Source organism: Gossypium arboreum, chromosome 8 (assembly GCF_025698485.1).
Source record: "Gossypium arboreum isolate Shixiya-1 chromosome 8, ASM2569848v2, whole genome shotgun sequence".
Classification (NCBI taxonomy): Eukaryota; Viridiplantae; Streptophyta; class Magnoliopsida; order Malvales; family Malvaceae; genus Gossypium; species Gossypium arboreum.
In genome coordinates, this window is record NC_069077.1 from 3,817,633 (window position 1) to 3,837,622 (window position 19,990).

General features: G+C 28.6%; 2 protein-coding genes and 1 long non-coding RNA gene across 3 annotated transcripts; 1 reads left to right on the plus strand and 2 right to left on the minus strand.

The window, feature by feature from the left end:
• The first annotated feature begins 1,012 nt into the window (after positions 1–1,012).
• Positions 1,013–3,622, plus strand: LOC108468573 (caffeic acid 3-O-methyltransferase-like). The gene is made up of 4 exons (XM_017769455.2): positions 1,013–1,579; positions 2,008–2,318; positions 2,877–2,941; positions 3,154–3,622. Exons 1-4 carry the CDS (start codon positions 1,158–1,160, stop codon positions 3,454–3,456), a joined length of 1,101 nt encoding a protein of 366 aa, XP_017624944.1. The 5' UTR covers positions 1,013–1,157; the 3' UTR covers positions 3,457–3,622.
• A 636-nt stretch (positions 3,623–4,258) lies between these two features.
• Positions 4,259–5,127, minus strand: LOC108469481 (inactive protein RESTRICTED TEV MOVEMENT 2-like). The gene is made up of 2 exons (XM_017770360.2): positions 4,823–5,127; positions 4,259–4,737 (listed from the first exon to the last, which is right to left on the minus strand). The coding sequence occupies exons 1-2, from the start codon at positions 4,905–4,907 to the stop codon at positions 4,313–4,315; spliced, it is 510 nt and encodes a 169-aa protein (XP_017625849.1). The 5' UTR covers positions 4,908–5,127; the 3' UTR covers positions 4,259–4,312.
• A 10,414-nt stretch (positions 5,128–15,541) lies between these two features.
• Positions 15,542–16,520, minus strand: LOC108468575 (uncharacterized). Its single transcript, XR_008269679.1, has 3 exons — positions 16,209–16,520; positions 15,960–16,007; positions 15,542–15,806 (listed from the first exon to the last, which is right to left on the minus strand). It is a non-coding gene; the product is annotated as an uncharacterized LOC108468575 (long non-coding RNA).
• Positions 16,521–19,990: the final 3,470 nt, after the last annotated feature.

A 19,990-nucleotide genomic window follows, 5' to 3' on the forward strand; every position in this document is an offset into this window, starting at 1 on the left:
CTATTTTTTTAGGTACGCCTAAACTTTGGTTTAACACGGCACCAACTCAACCCGGCCCGGCGAGGAGCACCTCTATTTTGAACGTATACTTGCTAATTAAACTCTTCTTTCTCTAAGATATTCAACCGCCATAAATGATTCTTCACTGTTTTGCAGTTCATCAAATCATGAAGATGAAGCAACGTTTTGCAAGCCATGCATTTAGCTTCCATTTCATCACTCCCTTTCACTTTGAAAGTCATCGTTGATCTCGGCTTGTTAGAGATCATAGCCAAAGCCGCCGACACTCATCCTGTTATGAGTATTCCAACAGTTACTGTTACTGTTGCAGTTAGTTAAAGGAGTTAGCTAGTTGTTAAGTAAAGTAGTAACTGTTAGCTGTTACTGTTAGCTCTTACGTGATTGTATTAAATACCCATAATACTATATTCAAGATAAGTTTATGAGGTTCAGAAAGAATTCTTCTCTTTTTCATAAACTACACATCCTAGTACGCTGTCGGTTTCTGAGGTCACCTCTAAACTCCCCACCAATAACCCAGACGTGCCTTCTATTGTTGATCGAATGCTCAGGCTTTTAGCCACCCACTCCATCGTACTCAATCATTTTATTCTTATATAAATTGACAGGATAAATCAAGCTAATAAACCAATGTATAGTTAGATATAACTCAAATTTAAATCTAAACAAGGATAGCAGTGGATAGAGCATATAAGGATAATTATATATTTGCATATCCCATTTGTTTTTTAATCAATTACTGTAAATTTAGATAATATTTAAATTTAAATATTTTAATTATTATCCTTAGCTCGAAGCAAAGGTAAAATTAATTTTTCAAATTTCCATTATTTAAATCTATATTACTTTTACAGATAAAAGTGCTAGCATTCTAGATCATATTGTTAGTGATGGGTTTTATTTCGTTTATATTGAGGGTTTTTCTAATATTTTATGTTAAGTGCTTGATTTTGCATATTTTTTATGTGCTTGATTTTGCATTTTTATTATTATAATTCAACCCTCCATTGTCGATTGGCTTGCTTTAGCTACATGCAATTGGATGTTTCTATTACCTACATAAAATGGGATGAGTTGTTTTGAATATATACTTGATAATTAAAGCTTCATCTTCTTCTCTAAGGCATTTAAACGCCATGGGTTCTTCACAGCAAAATGATTCTTCATCAAATCATGAAGAAGAAGCTGACATCTTGCAAGCCATGCATTTGGCTTCCATTGCATCACTCCCTTTCACTTTGAAAGTTGTCGTCGATCTTGGCTTGTTAGAGATTATAGCCAAAGCCGCCGACACTCCTCCTGGTACGGTGTCGATTGCTGATATCGTCTCTAAGCTTCCCACCAATAATCCAAACGCCCATTCCATTGTTGATCGAATGCTCAAGCTTTTGGCCACTCACTCCATCTTAACGTGTAATCAAATCACTGGCCAAGATGGGCTGACTCAAAGATCATATGGTCTTTCATCAGTCGGAAAATACTTCCTTCAAAACAAAGATGGAGTCTCCTTTGTTCCTATGTTACGTATCCTCCTCGAAAAATACGTTGTCGAATGCTGGTAATTAAGTTTTTCTTTTGTTCTTTATCCCCTATCTATCCTTCATCTATGTTATACTTACGCCTCGCAAGTCCACCTCATGACTTCCACGAGCTAAGGACCCACAAGAATAAGACTACTCTTCAAGAACCTATATATCTCGTTGGCTCACAAGGAGATGAGCACACACTACGAGGACATCTGTTATTCATACATTCCATTTATGTGTTTTCTTGACATGATAATTCGTACTTAAAAACTTCAAGGAATATACAAAACCAATAAGAGAAAAGCCTGTGACATATTAGGAAAGGCGCATGGTACCCTATGAAGACCCCCAAGGCCCAGTGATAAGAACTCTCTTATGACTTTCATGAATCATCATCAGCCACCACAACCTAACTTATCTATATATTGTATTTTCATATAAATATATATTTTTATTACAGGAAATTCTTGAAGGATGTGACGTTGGAGGGAGGATTCTCATGCAAGAAAGCATTTGGGAAACACTTATTTGAACTGCTAGCTGATGATGATGATATGTCAGAATGTTTCAATCGACTAATGTCAATTGACACCACTTTTACAATGAACCAAGTTCTTAAAAATTACAAAGGATTTGAGGGTGTGAGCCAAATGGTCGATGTGGGAGGTGGAGTTGGTACCAACCTTAAACTCATTGTTTCAAAGCATCCACAGATCAGGGGTATTAATTTTGACCTGCCCCAAGTAATTAAAGATGCAATTCCTTGCCCAGGTAATATTGTTGGTCGAATTATACTATTAGTCCATATAATATTAATTATTTTTGGATTTAGTCCCTATAATTTAATTTAATCAATTTTAGTCTTTGTACTTTTTTTTAATTTTAAAATTTCAATCCTGACAAAATTTGCTTGGTTAAAATTTTCAATTAGTTATATACTATGTGTAAATTAGTTATAGATTTAGATTATGTTCTTCAATCTAATCCTTTTTAGTTTAAATTTAGAAATTTAAGTTTTGACATAAATGACAGCCATTAAACCCATTAAACATAAATTTCAGTTTCACCATGTCATTACACATATAATGATATATTTGTCAAATAAAATTTTAGAAATAACATAGCTTAATGAATTTGATAATTGAATCGATCAAGACTGAAATTTCAATATTCTAAAAATACAAAATAAAATCTACAATTTACGATACTACAAAAATTAATAACAAAGTTTAACCTATTATATTATTTCTTAATTTGCTTTTCCCTTTCTTGGGTGATTTGAACAATGAGCTTAACAATTTTCTATCATTTTCTTTTGTAACATTTTAGGGGTGGAGCACATAGCTGGAGATATGTTTATGGAAATTCCTAAAGCGGAAGTTATTTTCTTGAAGGTTAGTATTTAGAAATATATAAATCCACATTAATTTGTTAAGTCTCAAGAATTGAGGATTAGAATTCGAACTTTGAAGAGAATATTATTGAAAAAAAACGACTATAAATTTCAAAAGAATTAGTCTTTACAAACTGTAAAACCAACATGGATGATAACTTAGTTTGACTTTGAAAATTAAATTAGTATTTAATATTGTGCTTTTCTTTTCAGTCGGTGCTTCATGACTGGGGCGATGATCAATGCTTGAAGTTACTCAAAGTTTGTTACGATGCATTGCCTAAAAATGGTAAAATCGTATCGGTGGAAGCCATAATACCAGAAGTACCAGAGACAGACATTATATCGAAAACAATCTTGGAACGAGACATAGTTTTATTTCACATTCTTCCAGGTGCTAAAGAGAGGACCAAACAAGAGTTCGAGGCATTGACCAAACAAGCTGGTTTCTCTTCTTTGAAAATTGTTTGTCGTGCTTATAACCATTGGGTTATGGAAATTTGCAAAGCTGATTGATTGATTTCAACGGCTCAGATTAATCAATCCTCATCTTCTATGCCGTTATCACCTTTGAATGCTTTCTTGAATAATAAAATGTTTTATTTATGTTTAAGGCTTAATTAGGTGTACGTATTTGTAAAGAGTTTCTCGTTGTTGTTAATTTAAAACTATTTCATTAAAATTCAGACTATCGATTCCCAATTGGAATGGTATAATCGGTTGGTCTGATTTAATTAAATAAATTATTAAAAAATATATTAAAAATAAAGAAATTTAACCGTCGATTTAACTGATTAATATCGATTCGCAAATCAACCGATTTAACTTCTTTTTTTTAAATCGATAGACCAATTGTTTTAAGTTCAGTTGACTAATCTGATCTAAATTCAATAAACTTATTAAAAGTGTTGCATATTTACTTGAGAGTTCTTATGGAAATGGTATCCCTTTATATTTCCTCTTTCTTTGATAAGTAATTTTAGGATTAAATATATTATTTGTATTGAGTTTAATTTTAGTGTTTAATTTAGTATATGAGGTTTTTTGTCTTAATTTGGTATTTGAGTTTAGCTTCAATGTCTATTTTGGTATTTAAGTTTTTTAATTTTGGTATCATTTCTATTCTCTCCAATCTTTTTTGATAATTGAATCTAGTATGGTTTTGGCGATTTTCTTCTAAACTTATTTTCGATCAGATTTCTGACTAATTATTTTTATTTTTTCAATTTCGATTTCGATATTTATTTCGAGAAACGTCCATTACATTATTACTATCGGTGAATTTACTTCCAAAACAACGGATTAAAAACAAGGTAGATTAAAAACACACCCTCTGTCATAGAGTACGGATACATATTATATGATGTTAAAATTACAAATTTAGTACAACTTCTTCCAAAGAAGAACATTGACAATATTTCTTCACATAAGCTACAACAATTGCCAAGGAAATTGCTAATATCATGATGTCCAAAGCTATATTTTTATTCAACTTCATTAAACACGTTAAATATGATGTACCGCTACTTGAAGCTTTACCATCATTATCCTCATCACCACCACCAGCAGCAGGAGAAGAAATGGTGGGAACAATTTCTTTAGGCATTACCAGGTGAAGAATGCCATTATAGAACTTTGCATGAATTTGGGTTCGTTGATAATCTTCTGAAATTGGGAATTCTTTCCTGAATCTGCTTATTATTCTTTTCGATTTACCTTCATCCATTAGACGTTCTCCAGAAATTTCCAAGATCCCAGAACTGTGAATTTCAACTTTCAATTGCTGCCTTCTGAATCCTACGGTAATCACTAAATTTGCTCACTTCAAGATCATTAATGGATATATTGCATGTATGTATGGATGGATATTGTGTAACTATACCTGAAAGATGGACTTCAAGCTTGTCACAGTTTTGATCCCTTCTCCATTTGCACAAAGGCTCAAAATCTTCATAAGATGTTTCCATGGAGGCCTGCTTCTTCTCCTTATGTGCTTCTTTCCGGGTTATTTAGAGGATATGATGATTTGAATTATATATATGAAATTGATTCCTTATTAGCTTTGAAAGTTGGATTTATTTTAGTTTTTCAGTACTCCATGGATGAAGAAACTGTTTTGCTTCTTATTCCTAACTTTTCTTAAACCTTTTGGCACTTTTTTGTTTTGAGATATTCTTATTCCCCTTCGTTACCAACATGGATTCTCTCCTCTTTATTATTATATTATATTTAAAGTTGTTTATGGGGTAGTTAACAGTAGGTGGAAATTAGGTTTAATCATTATATTAATATATTTTACATTTATTCAAATTAGATTTTCAAAATAAAAGTTTAAAATTTGTCTAAATCTTCATATTTATATATGATTAAATTTCTTTAAATTTATTTTATATCCGTTTATATTATTTTTTATTTTTATTGAATAAAATATTTATATTATTTTTAATTTAAATTTTAATTTTTTTAATTTATTAAAATTTTATGTGTAACAAACCTAATATTTTTAGTATTTACATTATAGTATTATTTATTACTATAAATTTTGTTTTTTTTGAAGAATATAGATTTAATTTTTATATATTATAAATTTTATTTTTAATTTGATTGAGATTATAATCATTTTTATCTTTCCTTCAATAAATTTGCTTTTTTAAACAATTTGCAATCTCAATCTCCATAACTCTTCTAGGATATTTGAGAAATCAGATGTTGTTGATTTTCCCATCACGAGAGTTGACTTTGTTTTCAGGCACCAATTTCTACACTAATATTATCTTCGTATTCCAATTATTCACCAAATAGTAGCCCGCGTGGAGTTGATAAAACTACTGATGAAGAAATCACTCTACACAGACCATCTACATTCGAAAGGAGCAATAGAAACCTTAGGGAAAGAAGAAAATTGATGTCTTCAAGGATTCCCACGGTAAATGAGCAATCTATATTTGATGCAGGTTTTAATTTTGTGTAATTTTTATTTGTTGCAATGAAAGTTTACTTGAAAAAGAAGAAAAAAAAAAAACTATAAACATGCTTTGGCTACTTGATGAGGAATAGGATGGTAATCAAAGGGATATAGAAAACCATATACAGACTCATGGAAGTTGTGAGCCATACAAAGTCATCTATCTGCAAATTTCGACTATTTACATCTGTACTTGCTATAATACTCAAAATCAGCATTAGTTTTGCTATCTGCATAATGTTACATTACCATACTATGAATATTTTATTGTTAAGTGGATCTCTATCAAGATTAAAATAAATTTGATATACTTTAGGATTCCTCTTGTTTATCAACATGTCGATTCTCTATTTCTTTTTTTTCTTTAAAAGAATCTTTAATAGTCAAAATAAATAACCACAAATAGAAAAGAAATAGGAGTCCTTAGTAGTGATTTTTCCCTTTTCTTTTCTTCACCGCCAAGCCATTTTCCCACCACCATTTCAATTATTATTACATGTTGCTACCTTGCCTGCAATTGGTGTAACACCCCCTACCCGTATCCGTTATCGGAATAGAGTACAAGGCATTACCGAGAAGCACGAAACACTTACAGATAATTTAAATACATTTTCATAACAATTTGTTTCGATTTCATACTATTTCATATTTAAGCTTTATTCACCAAAGTATTTGAAATATCATCTTTATGCAAATAGCACACATGAGGTACATAATTCCATAATTATAAATGAACACATTTATCAAACATATTCCATGTTTTTATATATATATATCATAGTTTCATATTTCCATGTATCAATTACCATCACTTCCTGGTATTTCAGACAAATACGTATAACAATTCATAAATATGCAATTCATTAACTCTTCCTACCAATCACGATTTAAATTTCCAAATCACTTATTGAGCCCAATTTCAATGTTCACTAAACTCTATCATATAAATTTGGATGTACGTATTCATCAATAAATTCCATGTACAGATATCATCATCTCATATTTCCACATATATTTACTTTCCACATTTATGAATTCAAATAGCATATACAAGACATACCAATGTATTTCAAGTACGTTTTCATGATATTTCATTTCGAATTCAGATTATTTCATACTAGAAGTTTTCTCATTAACTCGTTTGGAATACAAATTTATACGGATTATACACTCAAGGCGTAGAAATATATAATCACAAATGAACTCATTCATCAACCAAGTTTTATACTCATGTCTCATCAACTCGTATTTCCTTATGTCACATAATTTCATGTAATACTTACCAAACTTCTTCAAATTAGTGAACATCTTACGGAATTGAGTACTTCGTTTTCTCGATGCCATAGTTCAACTATGGTCTTACACATCTTCACATAATGATGCCATAGCCCAGCTATGGTCTTACACATATTCATATATCGATGCCATAGCCCAGCTATGGTCTTACACGTAATCACATATCACATATCACATATCGATGCCATAGCCCAGCTATGGTCTTACACGAATCACATATCTCACTGATGCCATATCCCAGATATGGTCTTATACAGTAGCATATATCACACCGATGCTCTTATACAGAAATCACTTGTCACTTGTCACTTGTAGCCGAAGCTACCACTATTCACTGATCAGGTAGCCGGAGCTACCACTTTTCACTATTCAGGTAGCAGAAGCTACCACTTTTCATTGATCAGGTAGCTGAAGCTACCACTTTTCACTTGTCATTTGTCATTGATCAGATAAGTGTAGCCGAAGTTATCACTTATCACTTTCATTTGTCCTTGATCAGATAATTGTAGCCGAAGCTATTACTTATCACTTTCATTTGTCCTTGATCGGATAAGTGTGGCCGAAGCTATTACTTATCACTTGTTGTCATGGTCCAGCCATGGTCTTTTCCTTCAATTCATCTTGTCACTGAATTGAAATGCTCAATTTGATCATTTATTCAATTTTCATGCTTTTACATTATTCGCGATTTTATCATCAATACATATGAAATAACACATCATGAAATTCATAAAATTAACAAATGATCACTAAAATTTAGCCATATAAACTCAGAAGTTTGATTTTTATATTATAACGATAATCATAATTTCATAATAAATATTCCAAATAAATCATTATATCATTTCTAATTCAACACTTATCGATTATAATCGGGCATGTGATCAATTTATACATGAGTCATTCATATATATATGTATATTTTTCCTCCTCCTCCTCTCCATCCACATCCTTAGTATAAATAACACATTTGTGAGTAACCTTATCCATAATTTTCACTCATTACTTATGTGAATATTCAAGCTATCCACTCGTGTCATAGTCACTAAATTATTTATATTTGAAGCTACGGAACTCAAAATTAAGGTCTGCTAATTTTCCCTAAAACTAGACTCACATATCTTCTTACCATAAAAATTTCATAATTTTTGGTTGGGCCAATTAATACAGTTTATTCATTGAAATCTCCCCTATTCTGCTATCTGATAGTTCCGACCCTTCTTCACTAAAAATTAATTACCTCCTTGTACAGGATTCGAATGATATTTCCATTTGTTTTTCTTGAAAATATACTCATTCAGGATTCTAAACATATAAATTTAAGCCCCTAATTATTTTTATCCAATTTTTTATGATTTTACAAATTCAGAATAGGGGAACCCGAAATCATTCTAACCTTGTCTCACAAAATTTATCATATCTCATGATTTACAATTCCATTGCTTACATCATTTCTTCTATAAGAAACTAGACTTAATAAGATTTAATTTCATATTTTATTCATCCTCTAATTCTATTTCTACAATTTTTGGTGATTTTTCAAAGTTAGACTACTGCTGCTGTCCAAAACAGTTTTAGTGCAAAATGTTGATTTCCATTTTTCCCCAAATTTCACAATTCATACAATTCAATCCTTACTCAATTAACCCCTCAATTAAAATAATTTTCTCAATTAATAATTTTCCTAGACATTATAAGTTATTTCATAACTATTGAAATTCAGAATTTCCACATAAAACTCTAACTTCAAACTCTTTTAGAATTAGGTCCCAAACATTCACTTTCTATTCAATTCTTTCAATAAAATGAGCATATAAATAATTTAAAGCTCTAATTCAATGCCAAATCATCATATACTTCAGCACATATTCATAGAAACTTTCAATTTCTTTCATAGAATCAAAAACTAATGAATTCAACAAGTGGACCTAGTTGTAAAAGTCATAAAAACACAAAAATTTCAAGAAATAATCAAGAATTGAACTTAATTGAAGTAAAAATATGAAAAACCAGCTTAAGGGAACTCTTTCATGGTGTTTTTGCTGATGAGAATGCAGAAAAATAAAGAGAAATCTAGATAATTCCACTTTAGTCCTAGCTTTATTAAGTAAATTTTGCAATTTTCTAATTTCGCCCTTAATTCTCCTTATTTTCTTGCTGATTTCATGTCCTTGCCATCTAGCCCAAATAGACCTTGGGTCGATTTGCCTTTTAAACCCTCTTTCTTTTATCATTTAAGCTATTTAATCATTTCCCACAATTTTGCATTTGATACAATTTAGTCCTTTTTTGTTCAATTAACTATCATAACTTTAAAATTTCTTAACGAAACTTTAATACTAACTTATTAACACTCCATAAATATTTATAAAAATATTTATGGCTCGATTTAAAATTTTCGAGGTCTCAATACCTCTTTTCGATTCTAATTATTTTAGTATTTATTTTTAGTACACTATTTACTATTTCAAAATTATTCCTAACTTCACATTTAACTTATACTTACTAAATTAATAATATTTCCTACTCATTTGTCGGATTTAGTGATCTCGAATTACTGTTCCGACACCACTGAAAATTAGGCTGTTACAATTGGAACAAAAAATGCTTTGGAAAAACAATTTTTGACCAAAAATAGAAGTAGAAAATTTTAACTTTTGCCCCAAACTACTTTTTAGTCCAAAAGTACTTTTCAAAAGTATTGTTAAACTAACCCTAAATCAACAATAACTTTGCAAACCATTAACTCTCATCCATAATACCAAAATTCAATCTTTGACCATTCAAAATTCTCCTATTTTTCTTTGTCGTTGGCTCTTTTGCTTCTTCGAATGGCCATTGATTGCTACTGGCTGCTATTCAAATTGAGTTGCTTACTTTTCCATTCGTCTGTTGCTGTTTGCAACTCTTTTCAGGAAATTTTATCTATTTAGTGTTTTATATTTAGATTAATTTGAGATTAATTATGATTATTTTAATTCTCATAGGTAATACAATAATGCATACTATTTTAATTATTATTTTGTTTTAATTTCAACAAATTTACAATTATGCAATTGAATCCTTTTTATTTTATTATTTTCCATGCTTATCTGCCTCATCATTTTAGTTTAGGTATATTTGCTTCTTAAGTCCTTCCTCTTTTATTAATCAAGCCATTTAATCTATTAAATATTATAATTAGTAAGTTTTGCATATTTTTCAATTTAGTCCTTTTAATTAATTAACTATCGAAACATTAAATTTTTTAACGAAACTTTAATACCACCTTATTGACACTCCGTAAATATTTATAAAAATATTGACAATTCTTGCTTATGTTGGTCAGTTTATTACTTAGGCTTTAAATGATCATTGTATGATAGATTGTCGGCGCGAATAACTATTGTAAAAGTCTATTATTTATATGTATAAAATGATTTAACAGAATTAATGATTAAATGCCTCCAATTAGTAGCTAAACTATTACTTTTGAGAATAAAACTTTTTGTATGTGTATAAGGATATGATATTTTATATGAATCAACACTTGTACGCATTATGCCATAAGTTGTGATGAATACTCCCCCATTACAATTGGCTTTTAGTTAGGAGCCAAATACAAACAATTTTAGAATTTTTTTTTATTTGTACGATGTATGTTCAAGTTACTGCACTACAATGCACAAAATGAGTATTCAAAGAATGTGGCGAATATATATTAATTATGAATCTTCTTATATTATTAGATGTTTTGAACAAATTGAAGATTTAATTATGATATGAATTTATTTCTATTTTGATTTGACAATTTTCACAAGGGGAGAGAAATAATAATTGGATGAAATAAATTACTTGGAATGAGTTATCATTATCTAGATCATCATAGAAAGTAATTTGAACCAAAAGTTCAAAAGTATAATTCACTTTATTGCAAGTTAACTTATAGGTGCATTTACTGACTTGATAAGAATAACCAAGTGTTATATACTAACAAATGTTTTAAAGTCTCAGTAGGACAATCTATTAGAACAAATGAAAGCAATTCATGCCTTAAGCATGGTAGATCAATTAGTTCCGAAGATAAAAATTATCATAAAAGATAAAAATAAATCAAGATGATCATATAGTGGAGGCAGTGCTCTCGAAGAGACCGAAAATATAACTAATTATTAAAACTCTAAAAAAGATTTAGGTACTTAAAATTGAAGATGGAAATAATGAAAGTAAAAATATTTCAATAAGTTATGTCAATATGAGAAAATATGAAATCTGAAAACAAAAAGTTATTGATAAATGTTTTGCATGCAACATTATTGTTGAAATAAAAAAAAAATGAGAATCTTGAATAAAATGTCAAGAAATATATACATGGAATAGATAGGCCAAAATAGAAAGACGCAACTCAAATATAATTAACGTCGAAAAGTTTTTGGACCATTAGTTAAAACATCTAAAGGTAAAACCAGTAAAGGTACAAATGCGTAGTTTTTCAAAAACTCGCTAAGTCCTAGCATTGATTATTAAAGATGCTTTTTGTAACGCCCCTAACCCAGAATCCGTCACTGGAATAGAGTTACGGAGCATTACCGGAGTTACTGATTCATTTATCAGATATTTCATTAATCTGATATCTTTTCTTTTCCACGTTCAAGTCTCGTATTCAAGTCATCCGGATCTTTATAAAGAAATTTGATCATCGTTTTCATTTATTTCATGTTATAATACATTCAACTAATGCTCTAAACAAAATTATCATTTTACCCCTAAACTTTTAATTAATGACGATTTCATCCTTAGGTTAAAATAAAATAAATTTATTGCAATTTAATCCTTATTTCCAGCCGTTATTCTCACACAAATTGATAACAACCTATGAATTCTATAAAATGTCAGAATTTTCCATAATTTCAACACTTTTCAATTTAATCCTTAAAACATGTTTTTTCCCTGATCTTGAGCTAAATTAATAATTTTATTCAATTTTGTAATTTAAATAATAAAATAATTCATTTCATGCAAATTGGTCATTTCTAACATTTTTTTTACAAAATTGCCCATAAAATTTTACTTTTATTCAATTTAGTCCATGAGCCTAAAACATACAAATTAGCCATGCTAGCTGAATATTCATACATATTTTCCTCCTCCTCCTCTCCATTCCACATCCTTAATTTATATAACATGCAACAAGTAACATTATCAATAATTTCACTATTTACTTACGTATATTCAAAACTGTTCATTTGCGTCATAGTCACTAAATTATTTATATCTTAAGGTACAAAATTCGAAATTAAGATCTGCTAATTTTCCCTGAAACTAGACTTACTTATATTTTTACCATAAAATTTTCAGAATTTTTGGTTTAGCCAATAAGTACAGTTTATTCTTTAAAGTTGCCCCTGTTCTGCTGTCTGACAGTTCTGACCCTTCTTCACTAAGAATTAATTATCTCATCGTACGAGATTCGGATGATGTTCCCGCTTATTTCTATTGAAAATAGACTCTTTAAGGTTTTCAAACATATAAATTTAATCCCTTAATTATTTTTCTCCTATTTTTGATGATTTTCCAAAGTCAGAATAGGGGAACCCGAAATCATTCTGACATTGTCTCACAAAACTTATTATATCTCATGATTTACAATTTCATTGCTTACACCGTTTCTTCTATAAGAAATTAGAGTCAATAAACTTTAATTTCATATTTTATTCATCCTCTAATTAGATTTCTACAATTTTTGGAGATTTTTCAAAGTTAGACTATTGCTGCTGTTCAAAACTATTTTAGTGCAAAATGTTGATTTTCATTTTGCCCCAAATTTCACAGTTCATACAATTCAGTCCTTACTTAATTAACCCCTCAATTAAACTAATTTTCTCAATTAATACTTTTACTAGACATTATAAGTTATTTCATAACTATTGAAATTCAGAATTTCCCCATAAAACTCTAACTTCACACTCTTTTACAATTTAGGTCCCAAACATTCACTTTCTATTCAATTCTTTCAATAAAATCAGCATATAAACAATTTAAAGCTCTAATTCTATATCAAATCATCATATACTTCCAGCACATTTTCATAGAAACTTTAAATTTCTTTCATAGAATCAAGAACTAATGAATTCAACAAATGGACCTAGTTGTAAAAGTCACAAAAACACAAAAATTTCAAGAAATAATCAAGAATTGAACTTACTTGCAGTAAAATATGAAAAACCAGCATAAGGGAACTCTTCCATGGTGTTTTTGCTGATGAGAATGCAGAAAAATAAAGAGAAATCTAGATAATTCCACTTTAGTCCTAGCTTTATTAAGTAAATTTTGCAATTTTCCAATTTTGCCTTTATTTTTTTTGGTGATTTCATGCTCTTGCCGTCCAGCCCAAATAGACCTTGGGTCTATTTTCCTTTTAAACCCTCTTTCTTTTATCATTTAAGCTATTTAATCATTTCCCACAATTTTGCATTTGATACAATTTAGTCCTTTTTGTTCAATTAGCTATCAGTACTTTAAAATTTCTTGACGAAACTTTAATACTAACTTTTTAACACTCCATAAATATTTATAAAAATATTTATGGCTCGATTTAAAATTCCCGAGGTCTCGATACCTCGTTTTCAATTCTAATTATTTTAATATATATATATTGTACATTTCACTATTTCAAAATTTTTCCTAACTTCACATTTAACTTATACTCACTAAATTAATAATATTTCCTACTCATTTGTCGGATTTAGTGATCTCGAATCACTGTTCCGATACCACTGAAAATTAGGCTGTTACACTTTTTTTTTTTGGTGGTGGATGCAATAAAACTTTAGATATTTCATTAATCTAAAAGTTCATGAAATATTTAACATGCGTCTAATGGTGGTTGTTACAACCTTTATATGAATCAATATATAGTGAAGTTTACATTAAAATCCTTAAAGGATTTAAAATAGTGGTAGCATATAGAATTTTTCAAAAATTATTCAATATGTTTGTATAAATATTTACAACAAGTGACATGATTTGGGCATATGTGATCAATTCAACTCAGTGAATAGTAGTTGGAGGAATATTACAAATGATTCAAAATAACTATTTGTATTTTTATAAAATGATCATGATTAAAGTTTGTTATGATTATTGCCGAAACTTCTAAAGAGATCAAAATATATTTCTTCAAATGTCTTCCTCACTCATGACTTTCAAAAGAATAGTGATATAATTGCTTATCAAATATGTTCAAGTGATCATTTGAAAAGCTAATATTCAAGATTGAATACGTAGAATTTGAGATATCAGATGATGCCGTTATGAGAGGGAGTAAATATGCATTGTACTTTTTTTCCTTTAATCAGTGTTTTTTCAGATTGAGATTTTTTGTTAAGGTTTTTAATGGGACAACATGTTATGTGTATTATAGTATGTACACTTTTTTTTCTTCACTAATTTTTTGTCCCACAAGATTTTTATTTTAGTAAAGTTTTTACGAGACACATTATCTACCAATGGACATACAATGGAGAGTGTTATGAATATTTTATTATTAAGTGGATGTACATCAAGATAAAGATAAGTTTGATGTACTTTAGGACTTTAATAGTCATTAGAAGTAAAGTTTTATTTCATTTATACTTCTTATGTCTATAAAAATAGACTTTGAAGAAGCATCGTAAACATACCCATTGATGAATAAAATAGGATTCTCTTTTGTTCTCTTAGTCCTCTTGCTTTTTTTATATTTTTGTAATTTTATTGAAAATACAAAAAATATTATTTAAATTTTTTATAAGTATTTATGTACTTTTAAAGAGAAAGCACGAAATTAATAAAAATACTATAAATAATAAATGATACATTTTATAATAATCACATCAACAATTTTAACGAAAAAATTAACAATGATTAAAGTTTTTAAAATATATATATAAAAATCCAATGTGTCGAAATAAAATATAAAAGTGCTTAATTTTAAAAATACAAAACCTTTTAACATATTTAAATCATATATATGATTATATATATATAACGTTGAATACGGGCGTTGAAATGTATTGGGTTGAAATTTGAGGTTAAAATGGTGACCATGACAAATTACCAAAACTACAATCCAAAATTATTATCATCAATATCCACATTCGTACTTTTCCAATGCCAAGTCAAAAATAGTCAAATTTGTCGTGCCACAATTCAAATTGAAAGCAGAGTTTAGAAAGATAGATATTCTCAGATATTGAATACCTTAATTTGATACGCGTACATTTTCGACCATAAATTTTTAAGTTAGACTTATTTATTTTAATTTAGGCACTAAAAATAGTTTTTAGATTTATAAAAAATAATTTGGTTAATAAAAAATAATTTTTTTCCTTGTAAAATGATTTATTATTTTAAAAAACATAAATTATTTTTTAAAAAAGAGTAATGTTGTAGGCTAATTTTAACCCAATTTCAAACCCTTTTACAATTTTGACCTACCTTAGCCAACACCCCTAAACTACCAACCCATTACACATTAAACACCCAAAACCCAATAGCTTAACCTAACCCTAACCCAAATAAAAAAAAAAAAAGAGAAAAGAAAAATCTGAAATTTCAAACTGCCTCCAACCACTCTCTGCCATCCCTGCAAAAGAAGACCAAATTAGCAAAGAAACAATAGCAAGCAAAAGCAAGACAATACAAAACAGTGATTGAATAGTTACAAGGCAGAGAAATAAGAAAAGTAAAAAAGAAAAAGCTATGACATGTACAAACAGGCTATAAAAGTCGAATTTACCATGTAAAACAGGGGGATTTTTAGTTTTTTTTTTCTTTGGTTGTTGTTCTGTTTAGAAAAAAAGAAAAAGACTGTTAGACAAGTATTGAAAATCGAAAAGCAAAACAACAAGAAGAAAGAAAGGTTGATTTTAATCTCTTTTTTTCTTATTCCTTTAGTTTTCTTTCCTTTTTTTTTTTTTGTTTTCTTTTGATTAGATCTCATTATTTTCAATATAAATCGTTTTTAAATAAAAAATAAAAAACTCACCTGGATCTTGGTGACCCTGACCATCGTTGACGGTGAAAGCTCCGGCGGCTTCAAAGAGCCATGATGACGGCGGCGAAAATGGGTTTAGAAACCCTAACCAAAAGGGGAGAAGGGAATAAGGGTTCTTTGTTTTGTTTAAACAAGAATGAAGCAGAGAATGAAAAAAAAAAATAGAAAGAATAACTTAAATAATAAAGATGAAACGGGGTCACAAACCCTAGGCCAAGCATGTTTCTGCTTTTGGGATAAATTGTGCAAATAGTCGCTCCTCCTTTCTGGTCCTTTCAAATCAACTCATTGTTACTTTTAAATTTCACCCAAAATATTATTTTAATTATATTTTAGTACTTGTTGGAATGGCACCGTTTTGATGGTGTGGGAATATTCCCAATTCAGTCCTCCCTTGTTTTGCGCGCATCCAAATCTATCCTATTTTCCTTCATTTCTTTTTTAAAATTACCCCAAAAATATTGTTTTAATTTAAATTTTATCCTTTTTCACTAGAGGTGTTCATGGGCCGGGCTGGGCCGGGTTCGAGTTTGGCTCAACTAAAAAATATTCCCAAGCCCGACTCGGATAAAATACTAAAACCCGGGCCCGACTCGGTCCGCCAGTATTAATTTTTATATTATTTTATATTATTTTTAAATATATATAATACATCAAAATACTAAAAATATCAAAATAAATATTTCCCAATAAATTGAAAATAAATTTTGAAAAATATGTAGACTTAAATAACACTAAAATAAATGCAACTTAATAAGCAAATGATTCTAAAATAATAAAAAATTAACAAATGCCTTTAAAATAATAAAAAATTAACAATAAAATAAATTTTATACAATATCCAAACAATAACAACAAAATAATAGCAACATAATAGTAAAATGGTAGTAAAATATGGAGAAAACAAGAAAATAATATTCAAAAATAAAAAAAATATGCAGATTTTTTTTGTCCTTTAGTGAATTCGGGCCGGGCCCGGGCTAAAAATACCTTATCCGAGGCCTGGCCCATTTTTTAAATGGGCCTTATTTTTTAGTCCAAGTCCATTATTCGGGCCTATATTTTTACCCAAACCCTCCCACATTTCGGGCGGGCCTTCGGGCCGGGTCGGGTAGCCCGACCCATGCACACCTCTATTTTTCACCCTCTTTTACGTATTTTATTTTATTTTAATATTATTTATATTTTATTAATATCATTATTATATCTATTATCAATATTCTGTTATTATTATCGGTACTAATATAGTTTCAATTAGTATTTATGTGTCTATATGTATATATATGTATATATTTATATAGTACTATTAATGTTTTTTAATATTATTATTATCATTTTGAATATATATATTGTACACGTTTTTCATATATTATGCATGTGCTCTTAATATTATCAATTATATATTTTATATATGTTATGTATATATTTTAATGTTATTAGTTATATATATTTTTATCTTTTGTTTCATGTATATATTTTTATATTATCCTTATTATTATTAATATTAGTATATGTTTTATTATATATGTATATATTTTAATATATATAGGTATATATATATTTATGTAATATTATTAATAGGTGTTTTAACATTATTATTTCTAATATGTATATATTATGTAGATATTTTACTATTATATTATTTATATGCATTTTATATATTACGTATATATATACCTTTTAATATTGTATTTTATATATATCATGTATATATTTGAATACCATATTATATTTTTCTTACATATTATCTTATATATATATATATTTTTTTTATAACTATATATTATGTGTGTATTTTAACATTATACTATGTATATATTTTTTATACTATATATATACTTTGTAATATCTGTTATTATGTTTATATTTCAAATATATATATATGTATGTATATAGGTAACATTATTAGTGTTTTTAATATCATGTTTCCATCACTTTACTAACTATTATTATTATTATTATTATTATTATTATTATTATTATTATTATTATATTCATTGTTTTTATTTCGCGTTTAACACTATTATTACGTTTAATATCACATGCATTGTTATTGTTTTTTAATGTTATTGTCGTATTTATTATGCGTTTCGATGTATTTCTAACTCTTTTATTGTTTCCCACCCATTTTATATCATTTTGTTATTCACTACCTTAAAGAATCTTTTATTCATGTTTTTTTATTAATTTCAATAAATAAAGCAATGAACTGATTTAACATTAAGTCGTCGATTTCATCGCTATGTTGGGTGAAATTCGTCGGCTCGCGTTAAAAACGGGACATCCTTCTAAAAACTCGAAAACTAAAAATTCTCGTTTTTCGATTGGATCACGATTAAATGTAAAATTGAATTCGTATTTTTGAAAATCAAGACAACACATGTTTAATGAGATACCAATTTTGGGCGTCACGAGGGTGCTAATACCTTCCTCGTGCGTAACCGACTCCCGAACCCTGTTTTTCTCTAGATTTTTCGCGTAGACTCAAATTAGGCCTTCATTTTTGTTCAATAATAAATTTTCTTCTCTAAAAAGATGATTTATTAGGTGTCCGATCACACCTAGAAAAAAAGATCGGTGGCGACTCCTTTTTTTTAGTAAAATCAAAAGTCAATTTTCAAATTTTCAATAAATCGCCTCAATTAGCGACCGGAAGCAAAATTTTACGTCGCTACAAGTGATTTTATTTTTATATAAATAGTTAACTTAATATTATTATATTAATAATAAATTTTTATTTTTAAAATATTTAATTTTTCAATATAGTTGTAACAGCCTAATTTTCAGTGGTGTCGGAACAGTGATTCGAGATCACTAAATCAGACAAATGAGTAGGAAATATTATTAATTTAGTGAGTATAAGTTAAACGTGAAGTTAGGAAAAATTTTGAAGTAGTAAATAGTGTACTAAAAATAAATATTAAAATAATTAGAATCGAAAACGAGGTATCAAGACCTTGAGAATTTTAAATCGAGCCATAAATATTTTTATAAATATTTATGGAGTGTTAATAAGTTAGTATTAAAGTTTCGTCAAGAAATTTTAAAGTTCTGATAGTTAATTGAACAAAAAGGACTAAATTGTATTAAATACAAAATTGTGGGAAATGATTAAATAGCTTAAATGATAAAAGAAAGAGGGTTTAAAAGGAAAATAGACCCAAGGTCTCTTTGGTCTGGACGGCAATGGCATGAAATCAGCAAGAAAATAAGGAGAATTAAGGGCAAAATTGGAAAATTACAAAATTTACTTAATAAAGCTAGGACTAAAGTGGAATTATCTAGATTTCTCTTTATTTTTCTGCATTCTCATCAGAAAAAACACCATGGAAGAGTTCCCTTAAGCTGGTTTTTTCATATTTTTACTTCAGGTAAGTTCAATTCTTGATTATTTCTTGAATTTTTTGTGTTTTTGTGACTTTTACAACTAGGTCCACTTGCTAAATTCATTAGTTTTTGATTCTATGAAAGAAATTGAAAGTTGCTATGAATATGTGCTGGAAGTATATGATGACTTGGCTTGGAATTAGAGCTTTAAATTATTTATATGCTGATTTTATTGAAAGAATTGAATAGAAAGTGAATGTTTGGGACCTAATTGTAAAAGAGTTTGAAGTTAGAGTTTTATGTAGAAATTATGAATTTCAACAGTTATGAAATAACTTATAATGTTTAGGAAAAGTATTAATTGAGAAAATTATCTTAATTGAGGGGTTAATTAAGCAAGGACTGAATTGTATGAATTGTGAACTTTGGGGCAAAATGGAAATCAA